Source organism: Arvicola amphibius, chromosome 4 (genome assembly GCF_903992535.2).
Source record: "Arvicola amphibius chromosome 4, mArvAmp1.2, whole genome shotgun sequence".
Taxonomy (NCBI): Eukaryota; Metazoa; Chordata; class Mammalia; order Rodentia; family Cricetidae; genus Arvicola; species Arvicola amphibius.
Genome location: NC_052050.1, coordinates 117,365,056 through 117,392,314, shown reverse-complemented (window position 1 = coordinate 117,392,314; position 27,259 = coordinate 117,365,056). Strand labels below are relative to the sequence as shown.

The window sequence follows — 27,259 nt, the reverse complement described above, 5'->3', positions numbered from 1 at the left end:
TTCGCAAATGTAAATTGGAAGCTTTGTTCTCATGTTGAAGACTCTGCATAAGGAAATGAGAATATCTGAGGAAAGTATTTCTATGAAAATGCCTTTGAAATAATTTTTGTGGCAATGGTATAAAGCCAGTTCAGGCACCCACTCCTCTACTGCCCAAGGACCTAGCTGGGAACACCCCTCTTGGACACCTGGGAACCCCTCTAGAGCCAAGTCTCTTGCCAACCCTAGAATGGCTCCCTTAATTAAGATATCTTCTTCCTTGCTCCCATATCTGCCCTTCCTCCATCTCAACCATCCCACTCCCCCAAGCTCTCCTCAATCCCCCCCTTCTCCCTTCTCTCTCCCCATCTCCCCTTCCCCCTCACTCCCACCCTTCCCCCATGCTCCCAACTTTTGCCTGGCGATCTTGTCTGCTTCCAATTTCTAGGAGGCTCTATATGTTTTTCTTTAGGTTTATCTTATTATTTAAGCTTCTCTAGGATCACGAACTATAGGCTCAATGTCCTTTGTTTATGGTTAGAATCCACTAATGAGTGAATACATACCATATTCATCTTTTTGGGTCTGGGTTATCTCACTCCGGATAGTGTTTTCTATTTCCATCCACATCCACACTGATTAATATCTTTGAATATCACCATAGAACCTTCGTCCAGTGATGGATGGAGATAGAGACAGAGACCCACATTGGAGCCCTGGACTGAGCCCCCAAGGTCCAGTTGAAGAGCAGAAAGAGGGAGAAGATGAGCAAGCAAGTCAGGACCGCCACCAACTGAGATGGTGTGATGGCTCTAAGGGGAGCTCACCAAGGCCAGCTGGACTGGGACTGATGGAGCATGTGATCAAACCGGACTCTCTGAATGTGGCTGACAATGGGGGCAGACTGAGAAGCCAATGATAATGGCACTGGGATTTGATTCTACTGCATGTACTGGCTTTTTGGGATCCTAGCCTGTTTGGATGCACACCTTCCTAAGCCTAGATAAAAAGGGGAGGGCCTTGGACTTCCCATAGGGCCCTCTCTTAGGACTAGAGGGGAAGGGGGGGAGAGGAATTGAGGAAGTGGGGGAGTGGGAGGGAAATGGTAGGAGAGGAGGAAGTGGAAATTTTGAATGGTATTATTTATAAAGCAATAAAAATAATTTTAAAAGTGTGATCCTGATAAAGCATTAATTATGGACATTATGATAAAATATGTTTTTCTTAGGTGAGACTCAGTGAAAGACATCTCTCTGGATACCCAGTTCCCTGCTTGCCATTTAATCCCCAAACCCATAGCTCACTACTTTAAAAGAACTGTGGATAGCAGCAACCGTGATGGTTGGTCTGGCATATTTTCCCTGAATGTTGCTCATTATCATTACTATTTCATAAATTATTAATTCACAAATTTTATCTAAAGACTGATACTTTTTTGGCTCTCAATCAAATACATGTGTGATGAGTATAATTTTATCCTTTGAAATACAAAGTAAGGTTTCTTTTGTAGCACTGACGGTGACTTTCTTACTGCAACTATACAGACCTAAATTAACTTCTCAGTGAGATTACCTTGGAATAAAACATGCTAAAATTGTTAATATCTGAGTGGTTTAGCTCCTGATTTTGTCTTCTGTATTTTTCTCATTGAGTCTCCAGAAGCTTCCCACACTCACTTTTTCTCTCGGAGTATCTTCTCAGCTTCTATGTGAAGTACTGTCCTGACAGGCTCATGCTGTCCCTACAGTCCCATCCCTTGTGATCCTGTTGGAGAAGTTCTGTTGGTGATAGGCATTATACTATTATGAGTTGCTAATGCACCTAATGTTTCTAGGAAAATGCGTGAATATGCAATCTAGTTTTATATTCTATTTGTCTCCAAACACCAATAAATATTATTTCTATCTCTATGTTTATAAGATTCCCTAATAGCATACTCAGAATTTCTTTCCCTTTCTTGGACAGAAGGCTGAGGCCAGTCTTAAAATGTAAATCAGATAATATTCTATCATCTTTACTTAAAGCAGTTTTAAGTTATCCACAAAACCCCTCTCTACTTTTTTTGGAGACAGTCCTGTGGTACAAACTTGCCAGATAGCTTGCAGTTTTGCATATATTTTTAAATATTCCCTAGAGTTGCCTTAGAGTTTTTTTTAGGTACACTCAAGAATGTCCAGGCTAGAGTTTCATTTGCTCCCCTCAATTAATATTAGTTAATAATTAAGTGCTATGTGTTTTTGTTTCCATCTTGGAAGTTGAGAAAATAGAATCAACTTTTTAGCAGTTGAAATCAATACTGATAACTTCTATGTGAAAAATATGAAAAACTTCCTACATTTAAGAAAACACTTCTTTATGTTTACCAATATAAGCTTGTTGTAAATTAAAGTATGAAAACCACCTTGGTTTTGTCTAAGTTTAGTGAAAAAGATTAGATGTGAAAAAACCAACGGTTTGTTGTATATAGAACCTTAAAGTAGTATTATAGCTGTGGTTTCATTAGTTATATAAAATGAAGCACATCAATCAGTGGAAATAGTAATATAGGTAGAAAGCAATGCAAGGAATAAAGAATTATGCTAATGGCTATGCCTTATATAAGTAGTTCTCTAGCCTACTAATGCTGCAAATCATGAATATTGTGATACCAGCCAGAAGATTATTTCTGTTGCTACTTCAAAACCGCAATTTTGTTACTGTTATGAATCATAATGTAAAAATCCATGTTTTTCTATGATCTTAGGCCACTCATGTGAAAGAGTCACTCAAACCCCTAAAGGAGTCATGACCTTCAAGTTGAGAACCACTGCTATGTTTATACATAGTAAACTGTGTATTCAACAATATAATAAAACTTTCAATTTCTTCCCTTAAATCAAAATAATGCAGGCTTTTATTAGAAGCTATTATTAGCTTTGTGTTTACATAAATTGTATGGATGCTATATGTTTGACTTTTAAAATAAGTACTTTGATATGTATTTATTAAGAACTATTTGTGTAGTAAATAGTGGTCTCCAGTTGAGCATATGAAATAAAATATGCTTTGGTATTGCATATGAGGTATCAGTAAGATTTGGGATATTAAATCTGAAATCAAACCCATACAATAGTAATTAACCAAGCAAAGAAGAATTCTGGAAAGAGAGACAGAGACTGACATGTGAAAATGTTTGGAGTTAGAAATATGAATTAAGTTATAACCGAGGGAACATGATACCTATAAGGTAAGGATAGCAGTGCTTAAAGAAGAAACCTGAAAAGTTACAACAACATTTCTTCATAGTTTGGCAAGAGGCCCCTTAGGCCCCAGGAAGGAGGAGTTGCAAATGAGTCTGGGATATGTATAGTCAATATCTTTAGTAGTGGAATTGTGGATAGACACAGCAAGAAATCTGAGGGCTCTCCAGGGAAAGAGAAAGAGGTAGCTGGAAAACAAAAGATGAGAAAAATAACAGATAAATGTAGATCAGACAAAGAAACAAAGGGCTATGGAGACAGCTCAGAAACCAAGCAGAATGTGATAAAGAAACAAACCAGAAAATGAAAGGGAAGGGAAATAAGCCAGAAGGAGAAAAAGGAAACAGGAAGAAGGAGAATACAGGGCAACAAGAATGAAGATGTTGCAGCAGGGGTATGTCAAGGTGTCCCTTTGTGAATCTTAGACCTTGACAAACGCCAGCTAGATAGAGTACTTAAAATCAATCATATATGCCAGGAGGTTGACACCAGTCATGACTGCCACGGCCAGCCGGCGATCCCAGGCGCACACAGAGTGGGGAGCCTTGTACTGACAGGTTACGTCTGTTGTTCTCTGGGGCTGGCCCTGGAACACCTCATTGAACTGGAAGAGGGGCCAGAGGACAACAGCTGTAGTGTAGAAGATGACGGACAGGAAGGCCATACTTGTCAAGAAGGAGGCGAAGTTGAAGGGCACAATGTTAGTGTAATTCCCCACTTTCACTATGATGGTCACCATGGTTAGGATGAAGCATATGGCATACACGGCCACGCACCACTCCAGGGCAGGATTGTTGTTATACAGGCGTGGGTTGCTGATGAAGAGAAAGATGACACAGGCTATGAAAGACTCAAAGACCTTCAGCCTCCCGGACACAGTGGCCATGTAGATAGTTGTCTGACCACGTCTTGCCCGAGTCCAGGTCACTTCCGTCGCGTAAGCCACACAGGAGATGCAGGAGAAGATTGTGGCACTCACAGCGTGTTCTCTGACATCTCCATGAGCTAAAAACTGCACATAGGTGACAGGGTAGATAATGGAAGATGACAGGCAGAAGCAGAGAGCGTAGCTGGCACAGATGTTTGGGAAATTCAGCCACGACAGGGGGCAACATCTCTGGAATCCGCCCAACTCCATGCTCAGGATCATCAGGGTCATGAAGAAGCAGAAACACCAGGAGAACATGCACCAGTTGCCCGTGGAGCCAATCCACGCACCTCCATGGGCCACTAGGGAGAAAGTCAAGCAGGTAGATGACAGCTCCAGCAGACGGAGAAGGCCCAGGGGCCGGAGCAGTATCCGAGGGGACCCCACGATAGTCAAAGACTCCAGGCCTGGTGATACCGAGGTCTTGATGGTGGTGTGGGTCACTGATACTGGCGAGACAGACATCTAGACCGAAGAATTGACTGTTCCGGTTTGTGAAGTTCTGGATTGTAAAGAGAGACTGAATCACACCCTTGAAAAAGGCTGGTGGTCAGAATTCGTTGACAGACTATGGTTTCTGAAGTTGCTCTGGCCGTTGGCCTTTTAAACGGCCTCTTTGCCAAAGCATACGGGTTCTCCCTAGCTTTGTTTTAGGCAGTAACGTGTGTACTAAAGGCAGTAGGAGTTGGGAACAGGAAGTAGGTCACATACTTCCCCTTTAAGTTAAAAGAAGAAAAAAATACTCTGGTTCCCGATCAATACTTTGGGATCTTCGCCTTTCCTTCTCTCTCTCTTTGGCTTCCCGCTCTAGTCGCTGCCGTTCTTTCTCTTTCTAATTCTCTGTCAAAACTAGAAGATCCATGGCTGTCCCTGCGATGACTTCTACGTCTTGATCTTGGAGATCTCCGTGGGCTCTGTGATATACTTGGAAATCTGAACCACCGGCGCTCAACATGTCTATCTCCTCAACTCCTTCCTTGCCACCTTTCTTCATCTTCCTAGAATATTGATAAATATTCTTCTGAACTGGAACTGGAATTCTTGGAAAAAAACGTAGAAAATCACTCCAGTTTTGTGAGAAAGGAGCGAAGCATCTCTCCAATGGTCATTACACCACCTCCGCCAGCTTTCACATCTAGGTCCTCCTCATCACCGTGGAAAAAGGCTCAAACCAGACTGTAGGGGGTTGTGTATACCTTATATACACAAATACAAGGGCTCTGATATACGGAGAGTCTGTATGTGTTAAGAGACCCATCACTTGCTTTCGAGTTAACTTCAGGGTGAATTATTTGTATAACAGGCAAAAAAATGGTAGAAACAATGCCTCCTGGTCCAACACCTCGAACCCCTCCGCACATTCCCATCTGGCCAGCTGTCTTCCTGCTTTCCTTTCTCCTACGGCTCAACATGTGTGAGAATTCGCAGTCAAAGTCGTGATAGGAAAGGGGGTAGGAGAGACAGGGATCGAGAAAGAGAGAAAGAAAATGAGAGAGGGCAAAGACGAGATCGAGATTATGATAAGGAGAGAGGAGAAAGTGACTGGGAGAGATGGAGAGAGTGCTCCAAGGAGCAGAGGAGTAGGGGTGAGGGAGAGGAGCAGAAGCACAAAGATGACAAGGAGGATAGGCGACACAGAGACGACAAAAAAAAAAAAAAAAAAAAAAAAAAAAAAAAAAAAAAAAAAAAAAAAAAAAAAAAAAAAAAAAAGATTCCAAGAAAAAACTCAGCAGAAGCAGAGAAAGGAAACACAGAAACAGAAGCAGAAATGCAGGGAAACCGAGCAGGAGCAGGGGCAAAGACAAGTCAAGCAAATATAAAAAAGAAAGCAAAGAAAAGTCAAATAAAAAAAGTAGAAGTGACAGTCAAGGAAGAACTGGCAGTGTTGAAAAACCGAGAAAACGAGAACACAGCCCTAGCAAAGAGAAGTCTAGAAAGCGCAGCCGAAGCCAAGACCACTCCCACAAGAGAGATCATGGGGATGGCAAGGACCAGTCAGACAGACAGGATCATCAGAGGAGCCAGAGAGCCAAGTAAGAGAACATAAAAACAAAGATGAGACTGTGTGAAGATTTTGTAAAATTGGGTCACATTGAATACTATAAATGTTGATCAAATTCTGCTTCCCCCACAAGTTAAGACTGTGCAGTAGTTATGCACTCTTTGAGCTCCCTGTAGGCTGTTTTCATTTCTTTTTGTGTAGGGAAGTGCCTTTGTAACCCCATACACTGCATCAATGTTTTCACCCACTTGAGTTGACACATGATGCACAGATTGTTCTTGCATATTTTATTTGTTTTTAAAATGTACAGTCTGTACATATGTCCTGAAAAATGTTTTAAATCCTTTGGCATGGTTGCCATGTTGGTTAAATTTGTATAAGGCAATAAACTGCCACTAATTCTATTTTTGTTTCATAGGTGTGGGATTATGGTTGTGTACTGAAGTTAGCATGGCTGTGCTTTTCATAATAGAATGCTAAAGACTTTGGGAATGGATCTTGATATGTTTGTTCTAGGAGAATTATGTGCTTTCAATATACATGAAGGCAACAGTTGTAGGGTTAACATTCTTGTCCACTGTATATTACCTTGGAAAGCTCTTGTTAATATGTTATACTTAATATTCTCCACAGTTAATGTTAGAGAAAATTTATGAGAGGTTTAAATTAGGCTGTGATTTGATCAAAAGTCCTTTTAGCATTCTACCTCAAAGGGACATTGTTAGTATGTCTAAAATGGACGGGCTCTGTGGGAGCCTTCTCAGCTTGGTCGATCACCTTCCTGGACCTGGGGGGAGTTGGGAGGACCTTGGTCTTAGCATAGAGTGGGGAACCCTGATGGCTCCTTGGCCTTGAGAGGGAGGGAGGGGAGGTATGGGTGGAGGGGAGGGGAGGGAAGGGGGAGAAGGAGGGGAGAGAAAGGGGAGAAGGAGGAGGGAAGGAGATGGAAATTTTTAAATATAAAAAAAAATAAACCATGAGAAAAAAAAAAAATAAAATAAATATAAAAAGTAAAAACCCAAAAAAAAAAAAAAAAAAATAAAATTTATTCACTTAGTTTCTTTTTTAAAAAATACTACATTGACATGTGCTTTTCTGCTCCTTGAATCTTTCTCAGATTTTAAAAGTACTATATTTAAAAAGCTGTGTAAAGCCTGGCATTGCAGCAGCCCTAGACTAACAAGTGATGGGGAGAGGGTGGGGCACGTGGGCAGAGAAGCATTCAAGCCTCAAGCTTCCAAAGTATTTTTATAAATGGAGAATACTTAAATTATGAAACATCTTGATATATTATTTTTTTAAATTGAACACTTTTTTATCAATGAAGATGCTGTTTGAGTTTTTAAACTTAATCTCGGAACAGAAATAAAACTATTGCAGTGCTGCGGTATGTAAGACTATCAGCAGATTATTTGATAGATTGTTCTTATGACTTGTATTCTGATTTCAGAAAACCATCAGGAGTATAGAATAAATAGTGGATTAAATCCTTAAAAAATACTCTGACAGTCAATAATGCACAGCATTGGCCTGAAGCTTTAAAAACAGGCCTAGCTAGGGATGCCTATAGACTTGGAAACGGGTCAACAATTTTATCATTGTTACTAAAAATCAACTACACTTGTCCATACTAAAGGAATCAAAAGATGGATGAATGCCTTTTCTTCCTATTATTTCTGTGTATTAAATAATAAAACAAACAAACAAATAAAAACAAAAACAAAATTTTAAAAAACACATGTAACTAAGCAAAAATTCAACATGGCTTTTTTGTATAATTGTTTAAATGATTTTTTCATGGTTTTTATTGTTTTTATTGAGCTATAAAATACATTATTCTCCACTTCCCTTCCTTCCTACCCTCTCACCTTCTAACCTCTCCTGTACCCCCCACGCTCCCAGTTCACTCAGGAGATATTGTCTTTTTCACCTTCCTATGTAGATCCATGAATGTCTCCCCTAGGGTACTGTTTGCTGTCTAGTTTCTCTGGGGTTGTGGACTGTAGGCTGGTTTTTCTTTACTTTATGTCTAAAAATTACTTAAGAATGATCAAAGGTCACTCTCTGATATTTCTAAGGGACAGTGATAGTGTCCTTCCTGTCTCAATTTTTAAATTGGATTCTGTTAGCCTTAAAGACATTCTAAGACATAAAAATTTTACAACACATATCTTCCTAATTATAAAATAAAATGACTACATAGCATTATTGTTATTTCAATGGTTTTTTGAGATAGTATCTAATTTAGCTCAGGTTAGTCTGGAACCTGGTATGTAGCTAAGATTGGCCTTAGCCTCTTGATTCACCTGTCTCAACCTCTGAAGTACAGGGATCACAAGTTATCCTGTGCACTCAACCCAGTTTTGTGACACTGCTCTCCCAAAAATAAGTTTTCAAAAGTTATTCTTTTCTTTCTTGGGTGGGAGGGATATAGAGATTGATGACATCAGATGATTAAGGCACCTTAAGTGAGTGCTGCACATGCATATATGTCCGTTATTTAGTCTCTTCTTGCTTACTTGGTTTCTTATGTGGGACTGAAATACCTTGTGACATACATTATATGTATGTATAAATATACACATATAAATGTATAAATAATATGTATTTTGTTTTATTAGTTTCTGGAGCTTGGAGTTATTATAGCTTCTGTTATTAGTCAGAACTTTTGTCCCTTTCTCCTATACCTGGATTCATGTCCTTTAAAAAAAATCTCAATATAAACATGACTGGAATAATATTCAGAGTTTACTGATAAAAAAATGAACTCAAGCTGGGCGGTGGTGGCACATGCCTTTAATCCCAGAACTCGGGAGGCATAGGCAGGTGGATCTTTCTGTGTTTGAGGCCAGCCTGGTCTAAAAGAGCTAGTTCCAGGACAGGCACCAAAGCTACAGAGAAACCCTGTCACAAAATACCAAAAAAAAGTGAACTCCTTGTGGCCACAATAGCCATGCCATGTTTTTGTTTTATCTCCTAGAATAAGCCTTAAGACAAATAGGAAATTGGTGGTTATCTCCATTACGTTCATGCCATTATTGCAGCAATGGGCATTTCCTGCTACATCAGTCATTATTGCAGCTCACAATGCTCACAGATTAGTGAGATTAATGATAACATTGTCCTCTGGTATCAACCATAGCACTATCAATGCTAACTAGGATTGATGAATCTTCCATGTCAGTTCCAGCTTAATTTCTTCATTTCCCATGACTCAGGAATGTAGCCTTTTCAGGGAGATCTTATTGTCTAGTTCTTGAGGGTAACCCAGAACAAGGCCAATAACTGATAATGTTTGGGAGGTTATGTGACCTCACTGGCCACCATCTTAAAAAAATAACCCCTTCCTTGTACCATTTTTTATTATTTATTTATTATTGTAGATTAACTTCATTTGGACTCATTTTATATTCATATTTTGCATATGCATATATGATTTTTGTTCATATTGTATGTTTATTGAATATTTTATATTAATATTATGAATATGCATATGTCTATGTACATATTTTAAGATGCTTCTACAGTAGTAGGTTTTCATATTATATTTTCATAATATCTTTAAAGTTAGTCATCCTTTCTGTTTTTGCTTGTCTATACTGCCCTCCCCTCCCAAACTCCATTTCAATCTTCCTATTCTTCCTCCAAAACTAATCTCCATGACCTCTTGGTCATTGTGGAAGAGTTAGTAGATGCTAACAAGGAAACAGTCTTTTCTGAACATGACAGACAGTTTTACATGTGAACAAACAGACATTTAAACAGAGTATACAAGATCTACACATGTCAGATTTTGGAGTTAGCCATGATGTAAATATTTATTGGCTGCTGCCCCAGCATGTCAATAATATTTTAGTGGAGGATCACATATCCAAGTGTATTGAGCAGCACAAATTGAACTTAATGGTTTGAAAATAAAAATAAGAAACGGAGCAAATATAGAAAATGGTGTGTGTGTGAAATGGGGTGGATCTGAGAAGAATTGTGAGAGGACAATGAATGTGATCAAATATAAGAAGTTTTCAGTTAGTATAAAAGTGCTCTGCTTTAAAATAATGTGTGCATGATATCTTTTGTATATGTGTGTGTGTGAAGAAACACATATATCATAGACTATGTGGACTTCAGAAGACAGAATCCAGTGTTGGTCCTCATCTTCTAACTTGAGACAGCATCTCCTGTTCACCACTGTCTTCATGATTCTAGGTATCCTAGGAGGTGCTAGCAATATCCTGTCTCCATCTCCCATTACTCAAAAAAGACCTGGGAAGACATTTGTTTCTTGGTGAAAAACTGTGGTCTTTCTGTAGACTTCTTGTAAATTAGTAGGCTGGGCATGAGTAGGGAATGGGAATGAGAGAACTTAGATGTTCCTAGAAAGAACATCCAAATAGACGAGGTAGAAGCCAGCTAGGAAATGCTGACAACACAGTCACTTGTGCCCTCTTGTAACTCAAGATTTTTGAGGCTCCAATCTGAGAATCTGAATTTTTTGTTTTGTTTTGTTTAGAGACAGGGTTTCTCTGTGTAACAGCCATAGCTGTTCTGGCACTAGATCTTGTAGACCAGGCTGGCCTTGAACTCACAGAGATCCTCCTGCCTCTGCATCCTGCATCCTAGGACTAAAGGTGTGTGCCACCATCTCCAAACTGTTAATTATTTTTTTTAAAGAACCAGCTACAAACATAGAGAGAATAACCTGGTCCATGCTAAATAACAGCACAGATGCTTAGAGAATAGTACAGCCTTCTGTAGCCATTTTCATAATGAACCCTAAACATTCGCATTCCTTGTCATTTTATTTGTGTTTGTTTTCAAAGTGGGTCTTGCTGTGTATCTCTAGGCAGTGTGGAATTCTTTAGGTAGGCCATGCTCAATATTAACTCATAAAGTTACCCCTACCTCTGCAGTGCTGAATCATTACCGTCTGTTACACATACTCATCAGAATTTTGTCTTCCTATGAGGATAAATTCAATAGTGAAATTCTGCGAAATAAGAATGGATAGTTCATTGAGATCACTACTGCGACTGCCTTCACCAGTCTCTGGGATGCCACAGTTACTCAGTTGCTTGAAACTCAAAGAATGATTTTTAAACTATGAAAAACAGAGACAATATCACACCAAACTCCAAAATTTCATGTCATCTGTGTATTCGGTTCTATTGTTGGAAGAATAAAATCTCCAGTGGGGCGGCATTTCGGGACACAATTTAGCTTTTGATCAATAGAAATGAACTTATGTGTGGCAAGGTGTGGGAAGAGAACTGGGGTAGGGCTGTCCCCTAAGTTCTCCTTGAGGTTCACATTCTGAAAGTTCACGGTCCCGTTAGAGCTCAGTTTGTGGAGTGAGATCACCCGAGTCCTCACCAGAGTTCAGCCATTCGCTGGCCCTGAAATCCTGAGCTGGTTATTTAATTTACTCCATCTACAGAATGGGTTGATTATGTCACCTACTAAATAAAGAAAATATTCATAATGTGCTTAGACTAAAGCATTACTAAATTTAGTAAGAGGCCAAACAGCTGATAGGCCAAACAGCTAATTAAACACCACAATAAATATTGCACCAAATCTCTCTACTCATAAAATTTCAGGTCAATACAGTGAACTAAAGCCTATTGTACTAAAGTATATATGTTTGAACAAAATATTTTCAATGTATAATTAATTACTGTTACTGTGTAAAAAATGATAAAACTTTAAAGATGGATAACAATGGCCTACACTGGGAATTTTTTTTTATAGTTCCCTAGATAAAAATGTTCAGAAGATGCCAAGGAAACAGACTTTAAACCTTTTGAGATGGGCAGAGATGATCTAATATCTTGTCCAAAACTAAACAATTAAATATGTATTTGAATTATATAAGAGCAAAAGATAAACATTGCCCCCATGCATGTATGAATTGTGCTGTGATGAAGCATATTCTTGAGAAGTTTCAAGATACTTAATGGACTGTGTCTTTCAAACTGCATTGGTAAAAGTAGTGTAGCTTTTAATGTAACTTTTAAATGTCTGGGGCTAACAAAATTTTCTAGAATATTCAGCGTAATGCTAAGTAGTATTTGAAATGCCTTTCTGTTGCATAAAGGATTTATATCTGTATAATTTTTATAGAAGATAACTATGCAAAGAATACCTTTCAGAGAGAATGCATATGTGAATGACTACATGATTTTATGTGCGACAGAAATCATAAGTCAGATTCCTTCCTGATGAAGTTATTCCTCTAGTTGACAACTGTCAAAGTCATCTGAAATTCCCATGAATATTAAGGCACTGTTCACTAGCACTTTCGGCATTTGGAAGTCAGGCAAATAGAACTCATGAAATATGAAAGGAGTGTGCCATGTCGCTTTGTGGAAAATATTGCCATTAAGATGATATATGGAGAAATTCACACCTTCATCTGCTGGGAGCACTCAACTGTACTTTCAATCAGCCGTATTACTTGCTTTGATAGTGTTGCCACTGGCTTATGCCCTTCTTTTCTCATGGATTTAGGTGATCCCACAGCTAAGCTTATGGGAAAGACTTAAGTTATTTTAATGTTTATGTTTTAAGCACAGATCATGCTTTTACTGGTATTGTAGCCATTAATTGATTGTAAAACCCTTCTCCACAGCTACCGGGAATGGGCAAGGTATGTTCTTAGGCACACCATGTATTGAAAGTTTTCATTTTTCTGTTGGTTTGAGAAGTCTAAATTTATTCGTGTTACTTTTAAAGTCTAGTCCTGGAAACAATGTGTCCAGCTTAGTGATATTATGTATTTGTTGATTATGTGTGAAAGCTCACAATTTCACTTCACATAAAAATATTATATCTAAATAACTTGGAGCAATACAGACGTTTCTCTCCTCCTTAGTTTTTACTAATTTGAAATACCAAATGCAGCATTTTTATTCTAAAATATAAATATAAACATAATACATGTGAATCTCTTGATGTTTTGTGAATGTGGAAGATTATCCTAAATATTAATAATAAAATTATATACATATGTACATGCTTTTATTATAAAAATCATATATTTACCTTAGAGTTTATGTTTCAACATGTTAGATAATGTTTTAAATTATATGATGAGAAGCAAAATTGTTTTCTTTTCATTCAAAGAAAATCATATCTGTTGAAATATAGAAGAGATATAGAAGGCGTAGCTTCAGCACCACACACACCTTCTATCTCTCTATGATGTTCTATAGCACAATGGCCTTGTCTTGCACCAATTAAGGTGTCAGAGCTGTGCAAGAACATACATTTCTTTGTAAACCAGGTTTTCAACTTGTGGGTCACGACCCCTTTGGACGTCATATAACCTTTCACAAGAGTTGCCTAAGGCCATCAGAAAACACGATCTTTAAATTATAATTTATAACAGTAGAAAAATTACTACCAAGTAGCAAAGAAAATAATTTTACAGTTGGGGCAACACCATAGTTTTAGGATCTGCATTAAAGAATCACAGCATTAGGAAAGATGAGAACCAGCATCTTTCCATCCATGCGTCCATCCATTTATCCATGCATACATGCATCCTTCCATCCCTTATCCATCCACCCCTCCATCTATCTTTCTATCTATATACTCCCTCGTGGGAATCATAAAAATTTAGACACAATGTTGTGAGTGAGCAAATGACTTGATTCCTAATTTTTTTAAAGAAAATTAAAAGTCCCATTGCATTTTTAATTTTGAATATATGTGTTTACTAAAAGTCAAGGACTTAGATTCTCTATGCTATATTTTACTCCTGTCTAAAATTAAAACTAGTGATTTCTCTATTTATTTTAATTCTGAATATTTTGGATGGTCCAGTCCTTATTCTGCTCTAGAAAGAAAGATTTCTCATATAAATAAACTTTTTTTATTTAATTGACTTTTCTCTAACTTGTGAATGCCTTCTTGAAACTTCTAAAAATAGTGTTATGAACCAAAAACACAAGGGATACAAGCTCACTTATTTAGGACAGTCCTGCTGAGATTCTGCATGAATTATACCTCTATTGCTCAATAAAAGGATAATATACTGAAGCAATATTTAGCAGTTGGGTTATTAAATTCCAATTGCCTGACTTAGTATATTGATTTCAATCTGACAGAGGCTCAAAGAAAAACCATGTCAACTGCATATTGAAAATAAGTTTAAAACAAATGCTGTGTGCTGGATAGGCTTCCACCATCCCGATGTTTTGTTATGACAGAGCAGCCTATAAGGAATCGTTTCACATTTTTTCTATCTCCTACTTTTTCCTCTGAAAAGCCAGTGGTAGCTCTAGGCAGTCACCTGGCATGATTAATGAGAGAGGCAGTGGCCTTTGTGTTACAGTGCTGTATTGCTACCAGGAACTTGCAAGGTCATTATTTCCTCACGAAAAGTTCAAAGGAAGTAAAATATTCATAAAACATGACCTGATTTTATGATAGAGGCCGTACTAGTTTTTATGATAGCTCATTTTAATGAAAAGAAATACAAAGAACTGCTCACTATAAATATTTGACATCGGGTTCTATTATAGAAGATAGTAGAATGTCTTAATGACTAAGGGAAGTAAGACAATAATATTTACATGTCTCTTATTTTGGATGTCTGTAAAACTCAGACATCTCTCAACCTGCTTCAGTGAATTGCTTTAGTGTGACACAAACTAACCGCAGTCAAGCTGATGAGACATAAAAATCATCTGTTTCATGCCTACTTTTCCCTCCAGGTTTATCAGGCTGATCAAACAAAAGTGTGTGGATGAGGTATATTGTTTGGGAGAGAAGGCTTTATTTCAGCTCACAGATTATAACCCCAAACTGAGGGAAGTCAGGGCAGGAATACAGGAAACCGGAGTCAGGAACTGAAGCAGAGAACATGGAAGAACAAGCACAGCTGACTGGTTTGCTCCACATGGCGTGCTAGGTTTGCTTTCCATTCTTAATACTATTATATTTTAATAAAATATAAGTAAATCACTTCCTTCCTTTCCTTTTTTCCCACTAATACCTTCCATGTCCCCTTCTTCCAAGCCCTCCCATATCCCCCTCACTTCCTCTCAAATTATAACCCCTTTTTCATTATTACTGTTACATATATGCACATATATAAAGCATAATTATATAAATAACAACCTATTGAGTCTGTTCAATGCTATTAGTGTGCATACAGTTTCGGGAGTTAGCAATTTTACATTTCTTGGATAGCCAGTTGAAGGACTCATCCCTGGCAGCTCCTAACTTTCTCAGCCTGAGTCAATACATTTTCAACACAACTCAACTTAAATCTCAAGGCACTGCAGGGAAAAGGCGTTAGATAGATTTATAGAGCCAGAGCAGAAGGAAGTCTGCCGTCAGACTGAGTCTGCTGCAAATGCACAGAAGCTCCATCCATAATACCTTAACCATGTGGCTGCCCAATGAAGACCAGGACAATGTCAATACCAGTAGACACGTTAATGAGTTAAAGAGAAACCCCACCATCTTCTATCCCTAGAAAAGAGATTGGGAATATTTTCTTGGACTTTTGTAAAAAGAAAGTTGGTGAATTGAAAGAAAGAGAAAATACTAAACAAAAGAAACATTAATTCCACCAATACTAAAATATTTTAACCAAGAGAGAAAGGAAGGAAAGTAGGGAAAGAAGGAAAGAGAGAGAGACTGAAGGAAAGAAGGAAATGCAGAATAGTAGGGATGGAAGACAACCCCAGGTATATGTTCTTCGTTATGAAGACACTAAATTGTCTGAACACTACTAGTTTTATGTTATAACGTACATAATAGTATCTCTGAGTATTTAAAGATTTATTCAATTCTTCACAGTTTATGTTATCCTAAATATAAGAAAGGAAATGATACTAATTATTCAGGGGTCTGTCTGATGGCTAACCTTGGTTTTTTATTTGCCTGCATCTGGAATCAACTATAAATAAACAAGCTGCTGATTACTCTTATGAAGGATTTTCTTGATCAGATTATTTGGAGCACAGGACTTACCAAAAATCTGGGTAAGAGTTTCTCATGACAGTCTAGGCAGAAGCCATGGATCAAGAAAACATTGTGGGTTTTTGTTTGTTTGTTTGTTTTCTTGGCTCCTTACTCTCACTAATGTTGTTAAGTTTAACCTGTCTTGTTGATAGATTCTTTCACAGGTATTAGAAGCAACTTCTAGGTGATTCCTACTTCGATTAAAGAGCAGGGACTTATAGAAATCCTAGGAATACTCTGGGACTGAGGGTAATCAAGAACTGATTAGACATCCATCCTCATGAAGTGAACAATTACAGGGATCTCCAGCTTTCTCATGGAAGAAAGGCATTGGTGGAAAACCCAGACCATATCCCTTAAGTCAATGTAATAAATACCCTTCAAATATATATTCTAAGAATTCTATTACTTTAGAGAACATCAACTAATAGTTTCTTCAAACGCATTTAAAATTAAATTAAATTTTCTTAATAGTTACATAGACAAATAATTTTTGTTTTATACAAAAATTGAAAAGATGATATGCCTGTGTTTCTAGTTCTTGTTTAACTGATAATATCATATTTAAAAAGGAAAGTCAGTTTATCATTATCTCTTTCTACTTGTATTGAGCTATCAATGTTCTAAATAGAGTCACTTAGGTATCACAAAAAGATTTACTAGTTAAATTAAATGTAATGACAAGAGTCTTTTAATAATTAAAGAGTTTTGAGCAGACACAGGATATTACACAATATTAACATAGAATGGAATCCTGAATAACATCTTCAAAATGTAAAAATATATTAAACATGTGTATGAAACCATTTAAACATAAATCAATAAGAAAAAATGTTTTAAGAAAAATGTTTACATAGGAATTATAAAAATAGCAATTAATAAAGTATATTCCTAAAAAATACGCTTTCAAAGATATGGTGAAACAATATAAAGTTCAAATGGAAGTACACAGGAAGAAAAAAAAATCAAAATTAATTGTCTGTTGGAAAAAAATCTTAAAAATCATTGTAATTTGCTATAGTCACAAACTTATGTGGAATGGGACAAGATAGCTACAACAGTAGATAATTACACCCACTAAGATTTGTATATTATACTGTATAGTCATACTTGTGTGTACAGCAAAGGGGTATCAGTAAATGATGTGATACAGAAAGCAAGTACTTTGAAAATTTTTCTAGACTTCTGAAAGTTTTTCTTTGTGTCTTCAATAAATTAGAAAGCACTGAGAGTTCAAAACATAGAGTGCTGTATATAAATTTATATTACTATGTAGAAATTTAATGTGTTTTATGCTTTTATAGAAGATATTGCATAAATTCATAATTTATTAAAATATGAATAATATTAGCATATTTTGATTCCAGCACTTTGGAAGCAGAGATAGGTGCACATTTGTAAATTTAAGGCTAGTCAGTTCAGGACAGCCAGGATGACATAGAGAGACCTGTCTGCAAAACAAAACCATAATAAGCAAATAGCATTTTCCATGAAATTTGAGAGAGGAAAAATATTAGAATAGTTTCAAGAACCAGTGAGTGTCAAATGTAAAGGAAAAGGAGATTTATCAGCTCCAGGAATAACTGTTCCCATGTTATTATTGTGGGTGCTCTCCATGTTCTAACCCATGAATTATTTAGTTTTTGTCTGGCTCATAAGAAGAGATAAAATTAGCAATGTTGAATTGTTCTCATCTGAAGTGTATTGCAAGCAATCAGGATTTAGTGAGATATTTTTCAAGAAATAAAACTGTTTCACTTCAATTGTTTCAAGAGAGAAGGGTGAGAGGGAGAAAGAGAGAAAGCAATGTAGGTCTTCACAGCCAATACTAAGAAGTTGGGTGGCTTAGTATAAAATGATGACTTCATGTTTAATAGATATCTAGAGCCAGTGAGTGCTCCATAAAGAATCTGATAATATCAAATGTTTCATTGACAGTCACATAGTTATAGAAAATGGGGTGGGGACGAGAGTGCCTTATAGAATATTGGTGTTTGTAATAAAACTGATTTCTTATTCTAGTCTGGACATGAATTTTCCTGTCACAAAGTTCAGTTATTGGAAGTTTGTTCTGGAATAGTCAGTGATACCAGCAGAATTCTTACAGGAAGGGCTTGGGTTATATAGCTTTATTCTGCAGATCAATTCTTTGATGGATTTAAGATTAAATTGATTTTGGAACTCTGAAAGGTGGATCCTACTCAAAGGATAGAAGTGTACGAAGTTTGACTTTGAAGATTATATCCTAGCCTGTGGATCTGGTTTAGTGGATAAAATTCTTGCTACAAAGGCATTACTATGGAATTCACATAACACTTGTTGGGTGGGACAGCCGGCTGCATTTCCAGTGTTCTAGAGGTAGAGACAGGATGCTGGTGCAAGCTGACTGTCTGAATTAGTTGAATCAGTGACCTCTGGGTCGAAGTGAGAGATTTTGTAGATTTACATTTAAGATGGAGAATATCTGAATAACAAATTTTGACTTACATACATACACATGCATACAGACCACAAACATAAATAATTAAATTTTATTTAAAAAAGAGAGTTATATCTTTCATTTGGCTAATTGCTCTGATTTCCTCTTTCTCTGCTTCTTGGACATTCTGTAAATTAAACACCATTTGTCCTTCATGTCTTTCCACCGTAAAGTAGCTGAGTCAATCATGGACATACGCCCCACAAATATGACACAAATTAAGTGCTTCTGTGTTTAGGTTATTTTTGGCAAGGATTCTGTCACTCTGACCCAAATTAACTAATGTGTTGATTATTTCTAGCTATGACTTTAAAGCTCTATAATATGTACATGCTCATAAGTGGATATTAGCTGTAATTTACATCATGCTAAGGAACAAGAAGGGAGGGGGAAGTAGCGTAGATTTCACAGGTAGACTGGGGGCAGGTAGGGTTGGGAATGGGAGGGATCAAGTCAGGGGGAGGAATTGAAGAGATACTGGGGGAGATGAATTAGGTGGCATTTCAGGGTCAAGGTAGAAACTTACTGCAATGGGAACTCCCTTGAATCTACCAGGATTACTAACAAAGACTCCTAGTAATGGGGAATGATGAGATGGACCCAGTAATCTTCTGTAACTAGGTAAGGCTTCTAGTGCAAAGATTGGGATACCAACCCAATGAACAAACTTTTGAACTATGATTTGACCCGTTTATAAGATGTCCTGTGGTAAAGGCAGTTCAGAACTTCAGGCAATAGCTAACCAATGACTGATTCAACTTGAAACCCACACCATGAAAGGGAGCCCATGTCTGACACTGCCTGGAGGGCCGAGAACCAGAAAACTTCATAGTGCAGAGACCTAGGATAGAACCAAACACAACTAGCCAAAAATAAATAAATTAAATGATTCCTAATGATATTCTGCTATGCTGGTAAATAAGAATTTAACATAATTGTCATCAGAGGGGCTTCATCCAACTGATGGAAGCAGAAGCAGAGACCAACAGTCAAACAATAGGCAGAGTTGGTAGAATCATGCAGAAGACAGAGAGGAAGGATTTTAGGAGCTAGAGGGGTCAGGGACACCTGGGACATAAACATATCTCACAAAATCAACTTAGCGGGGTCACAGAGACTGGGTAATGATCAGGGAGGCTATCTGGGTCTAAGCTAGGTCCTCTAAATACCTGCTACCATCGTGAAGCTTTGTGTTCTTGTGGGACTCCTAACCGTGGGAGTGGGGCTGTATCTTATTTTTTTCAGATGCTAACTTTGTGATTTTTTTTATTAATTTTATTGAGATATACATTTTCTTTACTACCCTCTCTTCCTCACCTCTCCCCTTCAACCTTCTCCCATGGTCCCCATGAAAGCTTCTCTTTTTTACTTCTCATGTAGATTAGATCCATGTATGTCTCTCTTAGGGTCCTTGTTGTCTAGGTTCTCTGGGATTGTGATTTGTGGGCTGGTTTTCTTTGCTTTATGTTTAAAAACCACTTGCATATTATAATTGACCCTTGACTGAAGAATGAATAAGAAAAATGTGGTACATTTACACAATGGAGTACTACACAGCATAGAAAAATAATGATATCTTGAAATTTGCAACAAACGGATGGAGCTAGAAAACATCATATTGAGTGAAGTCACCCAGACCCAGAAAGAAAATTGTCTCTCACTCTTTTTTCCTGCTTTTGGAACCCTTTTTCTCTTGCTGGGTTGCATTGTTCAGCCTTGAGGGTTTGTGTCTAGTGTTATTGAACTTGTTATACCTGTTTGTGGTGGATTTTCCTGGGAGGACTGCTCTTTTCTGAAGAGAAAGGAGGTGGCATAGATCTGGGAGAGAAAAAATGTTAGAAGGGAGTATGCAGGAGGGGGTGAGAGATATGTGGTTGTGATGAAGTGTATTAATAAATAAATTAATTTTTAAGCATTAAAGACAGCAGATCCATCTTAAATTGTGCTAAAATGGTTAAGAAGATAATAATCTCTTTAATGTTCTGATGAGATTTTCCTTTCTCAAATTTTTGTCCTAATTCCAATTTCTTAAACAGTCCTCAGTGAGTAGTGTGGTAAAACCGTCTGCTTCTCTAAGCATACGGTTTTGAACACATTGTTCTTAGATTTCGGGTCTCATTCACTAACCCCCGCCCTCAGCACACACTCCTTATTATGCTGCTGCTTCCTGTCCATGCAGCCCATCTGCATGCTGACTTATCTAACAGCATGGCGTTTTCCCATCTCGGCTCCAATCTCTTCCTCCAAGCAGCTGCCAAAATACACAGCTTGCCTGCAATGAGTTTTTATTTCAAAGACTTGTAAATTTACCCTCAAGCTTCTGTGTGACTCCCTTCTTAAATACTTTAAGTGCTAAGAGCCCAAATAAATATCCTCGTTATCAATTCCAATGCTTACCTATTATGTTTGTTATATGGAACTAAACTTCCATTCCATTTGTCTATTCAGTAGATTAATTAGTGTTCTCATAATGTATTGGAAATTACAGTACCCATCCTATAAGGACCAAATCTTATTTCCTCTCTGAAAATTGATCCCCTTAATCTCCATGCCAACGCAATGCATAATGTCAAGATTAGGTCTCATATGTGTTGACAGCAACTGCTAGAGATTTTTAAAGTATTGTTTCATGTGCATAGCTCTCATCTTTTCAACTATAATATTTTAAATCATGATATTGATGTTTCCATTTCCTAAATGTCATGTCATATGGTTGTTATATACAGAAAATTTATAAACAGAATAGTCTAGTGCTTGGACTAATATTCTAAGAGATTCTATGTCTCTGTTTAATTTAGAAATTGTATTACACGGTAGAGTAATCTCACAGACAAGAAACAGTGGCTAATCCCAAATGCATGTCTCTATCCTTACATATGTGTGTGCTTGTGTGTGTGTGTGTGTGTGTGTGTGTAAGATTATAGATTACGGTGCAATAAGTAATGTATGGTGGAAGTCCAACATACTTTAGATCTGTGAAATAAGGACGCACTCTTGAATAAAAGCAGTTTCCTTGCAGTTTTTCCCCATTCTGCCTTCCTCTAATGTTGAACTATCAGGGAAAATATTCCAAAGTATTAGATAAACTGCTTTTCTCTAGCCACATTAATGAAGCTTGTTAATAGCTATTCATAGCCTTGGCAGTGTTTGGGGAATAGGGAGAACTCTACATTTTAATGAACACCCTTGCTAAAATTCCACAAACCCTGTGCTCACAGTGTTATTCGTCTTCCTTCAGGTGTCTCAAATGGCAGCTATTGTTTTTATTAGTGTGTAAAATATCTGACTGCTTTTGTAATAAAGAAGCTAAACATCCCAGTGCTCTCTTCTTAGGAAAAGGGAGCGATAAAAGTGCCTCTCGGTAAACTCTATCTTTTCTAGTTAATAAAATACACTATGTAGGTAGTAAGAGAACTGGAGTGGATCTGGTCTACAGAGTGCCCTAAAACAAGCCAAAACATACGTTCTCCTTAATTGCTTGATTGGTTTGTGCAGCTTCCAGAATGAAAAAGTAATTCATCCATATTTGTACTCTTTAACACTGCCAAGTGCATGCCTTTTTATTGCTATAAAGTAGAATTATAACCCATAGTGTCTTGTGGAATTTCACAAGCTATAGGAGAAACCTATTTGTATAAAAGACATTGCTGTGATTGTTTAACTTTCTATTTGAACTCTAGATCAAAAATAGAATTCACCAATTTGGTGGACAAACTATTATTACGTGAGCAGGTTTTTTAAAAGATATCATGGCTAAAAAAAAAAAGAAAGAAAGAAAACAAGAAATTAACAAATATACCACTAATCACATGTATCCATTTATTAACTCTTTGGAATCCATAATAATGTATGTAGAAATTAAAGTGATGTTTCTTTTACTCTCTGTGAAAGGGGTTTGTTAAATTGATGAAAAGCATAAGCAAGGATTCAGACTTATTTAACAAATGCCAAGCAAGCAGTGCTATGTATCAAAGAGCCTAAAATAAATGTCATTTCCCATGCTCAGGAATAGAGGGAAAGGCATTTAAAATTCCTGGCTACATAAATTATACTCCAGAGTTTAGAACTGGTTGTCTGGTGCCATATCATGTTAGTTCACAGCTGTCATGGCGGACTCATCAACAGAGACATTCAGTTAGTTTAGAACTGTGGCAACATGACTGTTCTCGGTAAGTTCAGTTTTCTTTCCATTTAAAACTTAAATGCTTTGGATATTAGAGAACTAAGTCATCCCTTGGTGTGTGTGTGCCTGTTTGTGTACATGTGTGCCTTGGTGTGTGCATCTAAAACACACTTTATGTTAGCAAATGGAAATACACCAAGATGCTGTTCCACATAAAGAGATGGCAGTTCAGCCCAGAATGGAATTCTTCTACATCACAAAGTCTGGTCTCATGAACACATTGGCAAGAACAATTAAGAAATGTCTAGACACAGCTGAACGAAAAAGGGAAAATTTTTCTTTAGGTCTGTGTAAGAAAATGGCAAGAGTCCAAAGCTCCAGGATTTGAAAAGAATCTAATAAAAAGATCAGAGTTACAACTTGACCTTATTTTTATTAAAAAGCCGCTCTCTGTGATCCACCTGCACAAGAGGGTATAATTTAATTTCACAGTAGAAAAGGAGAGATATCCAAAAATGATCAAAGGCACGTTAGATGGACTATGTGTTCATTAAAAGTATTTAATAGACTACATGTAAATGCCGGGAATAGAGGTTTTGTAAGGTTGATGTTTCACTGAAATCTTAATTGAATAATTAGTAGAAATTCTAAAGTGGGCACTAAAATGATGATCTTTTAAAAAAGAATTACTGAGAGGAGTCAGTGATTTTAATTAGGTTGCTAATTAATTATCTTTGTAATTTTAACCGATAGATTATAGTATATTCAACTAGAATATGTATTCTTTGTGATTGATATTAGAAACCATGCCTTAGTGCTCCTGCTGTATCTATTCCATTGCCATTTTTATTGTCATCTTCAGTGAGAGTCTGTATGATTTATGTGACTCAGTTCTCTTGTTCCTGATCAACTGCTGGACGTCCAAACCAAATATATACTTGCTTATGTCAGTTATACATTATCATTTCCTTGTAGCTCCCAGAGCTTTTAATGTAACAAATTCCAGAAAATATCAAGTATTTTGTCATTTTTGTTAGTAATGAAAAATATAATCTGCATGTATATTATAAAAATAGTGCAAATTATAATAGCTGATATCAATGAGTTAATCATGTGTCCCCAGACTCTCTCTCTGTGGGTGAGCTTATCTTCAGACTAACAGAACACAAAATGTGACTGCATTTAAGGAATTGAAAATAACCATAGTGACCATTTTTAATCTCCGTCATTGGGAAATGAAAGATTTCCCTTAATAAAAATTTTTGCACATAGATGGGTTTTCCCAAAAGCTGAATGTTATGACTTAAAAATAATTTTAAAGTTTATAACTTTAAATGGACATTTAAATAATATATTTCATTCATTTTCTTACTTTTTCAATCAGGAAATACTGAACATAATTTAAACTTTTCCTGATAACTTAGGTTAAAAATGAGTGAAAACTATTTTAACCTACTCTCGCTAAAATGTCCTAGACGCTTGGAAGCCTAGAATTGACTTGGTTCTGAAGAACTTGATTATGTATCTATTTGAAAATGATGAACAAATATTACACCATACTTAAAAATTGGGAAAAGTGAGTATTTCCTCAAAGGCATTGGTTTAATACAATTGTCATCAACAGTGATGTACATAGAAGTCATTAAATATATTTTACCTTACAGGAATGGCTATTGAGAAAACAATTCTTATTTTCCCTAAAGTATTAGTGGCTCCCAGAGTCAGGACTACAGAAACATTTGCCAGAGAAACTCTGAGTGAGTCTCCATCCTTTTAGAATACCTTTGATAGCAAAGTTCTCACACTGTGTAATTAAAAGTATAATCAAAGATTGGACACACTGAACAGATACCTTGTTGAGTTTGTTTTGTTACAGGAAGCTCCTGAGGCTTGTCTTAAGCAATTGAACTGGAAAAAACAAAATTCTCTCTGCAGATAAAGACAAGAGCTGATACTAACTTATAGAAATTATGAAAGTAAATCCACATATTTCAGAAAGAGCTACCAGACTGGAAGTTACACCGTTAATCGTTTTGCCATTTTAACAGTCATGATCTAGAGTGTCTATTCATTCTTATGGAAAGAACTCAATGGATACATTCATTTCCTCCCTTCATATTAATCACATATCATAAGAACACATATTATTTTTTCTACAAGATTCCTTTTTGTTTATTTTCAGTAAATACTAATATCTGACTTGGATCATATTTATGGTTGTTAAATATCAAAGCTATTACCACACATGTGCATGCATGCATGAGTCAGGTATCATGGCATACATAATGAAGGGGTTCATTGAGGGTGTGTATGTGTGTCATCATTTTGTAAGTTATATGAGTTCTTTTACTATTGTAATGGTTTATTTGATTTTATTTGATATCATTTAGTCTTTATTTTCAATAGCTATGGTCAAAGATAATCCTCAACAGCATTTTCAAGAGTCATGTTTTGAAGTACTTAAAAGAAGAAATCCATCTTAAATACTAACATTAAGTAAAAGAAAAAACACCATTTGTAGTTGAAATTCTCATTTTATGACATATTGATTAGTTTTTCTGACCAGTGTCTGCCCCTCTTTCTCCACTGTATACCTCCTATTTTCTTGCCAGACACCATGAAATGAGTTTCTCTGGTGTGGCTATCTGAAGCATTCAGCAATCTCTCTGCTTCACCAAGCTGTTCGTTCTTACTGGATCTCATCACAGGGTGAGCATTTTACGTCATCCTGGCCATCTGCATTCTCGTTTCCTCTAGATACATTCATGGCTAAATGTTTGTTGTGATTTATTTCAATTTTGAAATATTATTCTTTCAGAAATCTCTACCCACATCACATGTACCATGCAATTAAGCACAAGGTTTAGGAAGCAACACTCATGAAAAGAAGATTTCATTAGGTAACTGCTAGTGAGTAAAATCCAGACTTATTTTTTTATTTCTCTGTTATTTTTAAAGGAAATGCTAAGAAAGCGTAAGATTAAAGTTTTAAAAATAGTAGGAAATGTGTCATCTCAAAAGAGAAAATTCCTGCTAGAAGGATGTTTCTCATTGGGCATTTGATTTTTACATATGTGCACATATGATTTTGCATTTTAATGATTGTGACATTTCAACTAGTTTGTTTTTCTCTTAGGAAATGGAGTCAGAATGTGTTGTTAACCAAAGCTAAGGAAATCTATTATTACTCTTTTAAGTCCACATATAATTCCATGTGTGATAAATTTCCTTAAAATATTTCCAATCTCTTTCTAATAATATAAATTGATATGAGTCAGATTAAATAGAAAAGTATTTTGCTCTTCCTGAGAAAGTCTGTGAAGGAAATAACAGAGCCATGCACTGCTTAGCTTTAACAGAGAATTTGAGATGACTTAGATAGCATCAGAGGGGAAGTCACAGTTGAAAGGTTCCTATTGACCTGTGACACATCTATGGGACAGTGTCCTGGGTGTTCATTGACAGTGATCCCTTTGCATGGAGGCCTCTGAGTATAACCTGCAAGCCAGATTGCAAGCAGAAGATCCCACACTTCCTGTGGTTTGGGGCTATCAAGTGAGTTTTCTGTCCTGGAAAATGTGTGGAATTGCAAGTAGGCCTGCCAAGGTTTACTTTGACTTCCCTCAAGGATGGCCTGTGACCCGAATTTGGAAACCGAAATAAACCCTTTGCTTCTCGAAGTTGCTTCCTATCGTGGCATTTGTCACATCAACATGGGGAAAAGTAGAACAAGCCATTTCAAATCTCTCAAGAATGAACAGTGCCTTTGACTATTTGACAGAGTTCCAAGGCTGAATTATTTCCAAGCTGTTTACTGGAAACATATCCAGAGTGCTGTTGTTGACTTTATCTATGCAACTGATTCATTGTTTTCTCTTTCTATGAAAATTTCCATCTAAGTATGTTCCCTTAATATAATTTCAAAGGGAAAGATAAAATAGTAAGTTTACCTAAAATTATTTGTGAAGACAAATTATCATCCCTAACAACTGTCTAAAATTAGGAACAAATGTTTAACTTGGTATCAGATAATAAATGATTTTGGAAATGATGACACTATTTAAAATTAGAGCACAATGATCACTTTCTTATCATTGTGATTTGTAGCTAGGCAGACTACTATATTTATCCTATCAACTCTGGCTGAATCTCCAAAAGAAATAATTTGCAAAATTTGATTCAATTTCTCAGAATACTGTCAGTCATTGCACTCAAACTTCAGAAATTTACCATCAATTCTTTTTATGATATTTAGATTTGCATGTGGGGGCATAGATTCTTATGGCAATCTGAATAAATGAATGGTTAGTTTTCTTGATATGTACCAATATCACCAAAAAGGTGCATGTTGCAAGGAGAGCCGCTTGTTGATTCCTGGCTTCTCTGCCCCGAAATAATCACACAAAAACAATATAATTTAAATCACTGCTTGGCCACCCTCAGAGAGTCCGATTTGGTCGCGTGTTCCATCAGACCCATTCCAAGTGGACTTTGTGGTCTCCCATTAGTTCTGTCCTGCCGTCTCAGTGGGTGA

The 27,259-nt window shown here is 36.7% G+C and overlaps 2 protein-coding genes across 2 annotated transcripts in view; both read right to left on the bottom strand.

Moving 5' to 3' along the window:
* The window catches only part of Galntl6 (polypeptide N-acetylgalactosaminyltransferase like 6), a 1,112,723-nt gene that overhangs the window by 901,700 nt on the left and 183,764 nt on the right, over positions 1–27,259 (bottom strand). The window lies entirely within an intron of this gene.
* LOC119812610 (myeloid-associated differentiation marker-like) lies at positions 3,640–4,611 on the bottom strand. Its single transcript, XM_038327382.1, is given in 1 exon segment — positions 3,640–4,611. A coding segment is annotated over 1 exon segment (972 nt).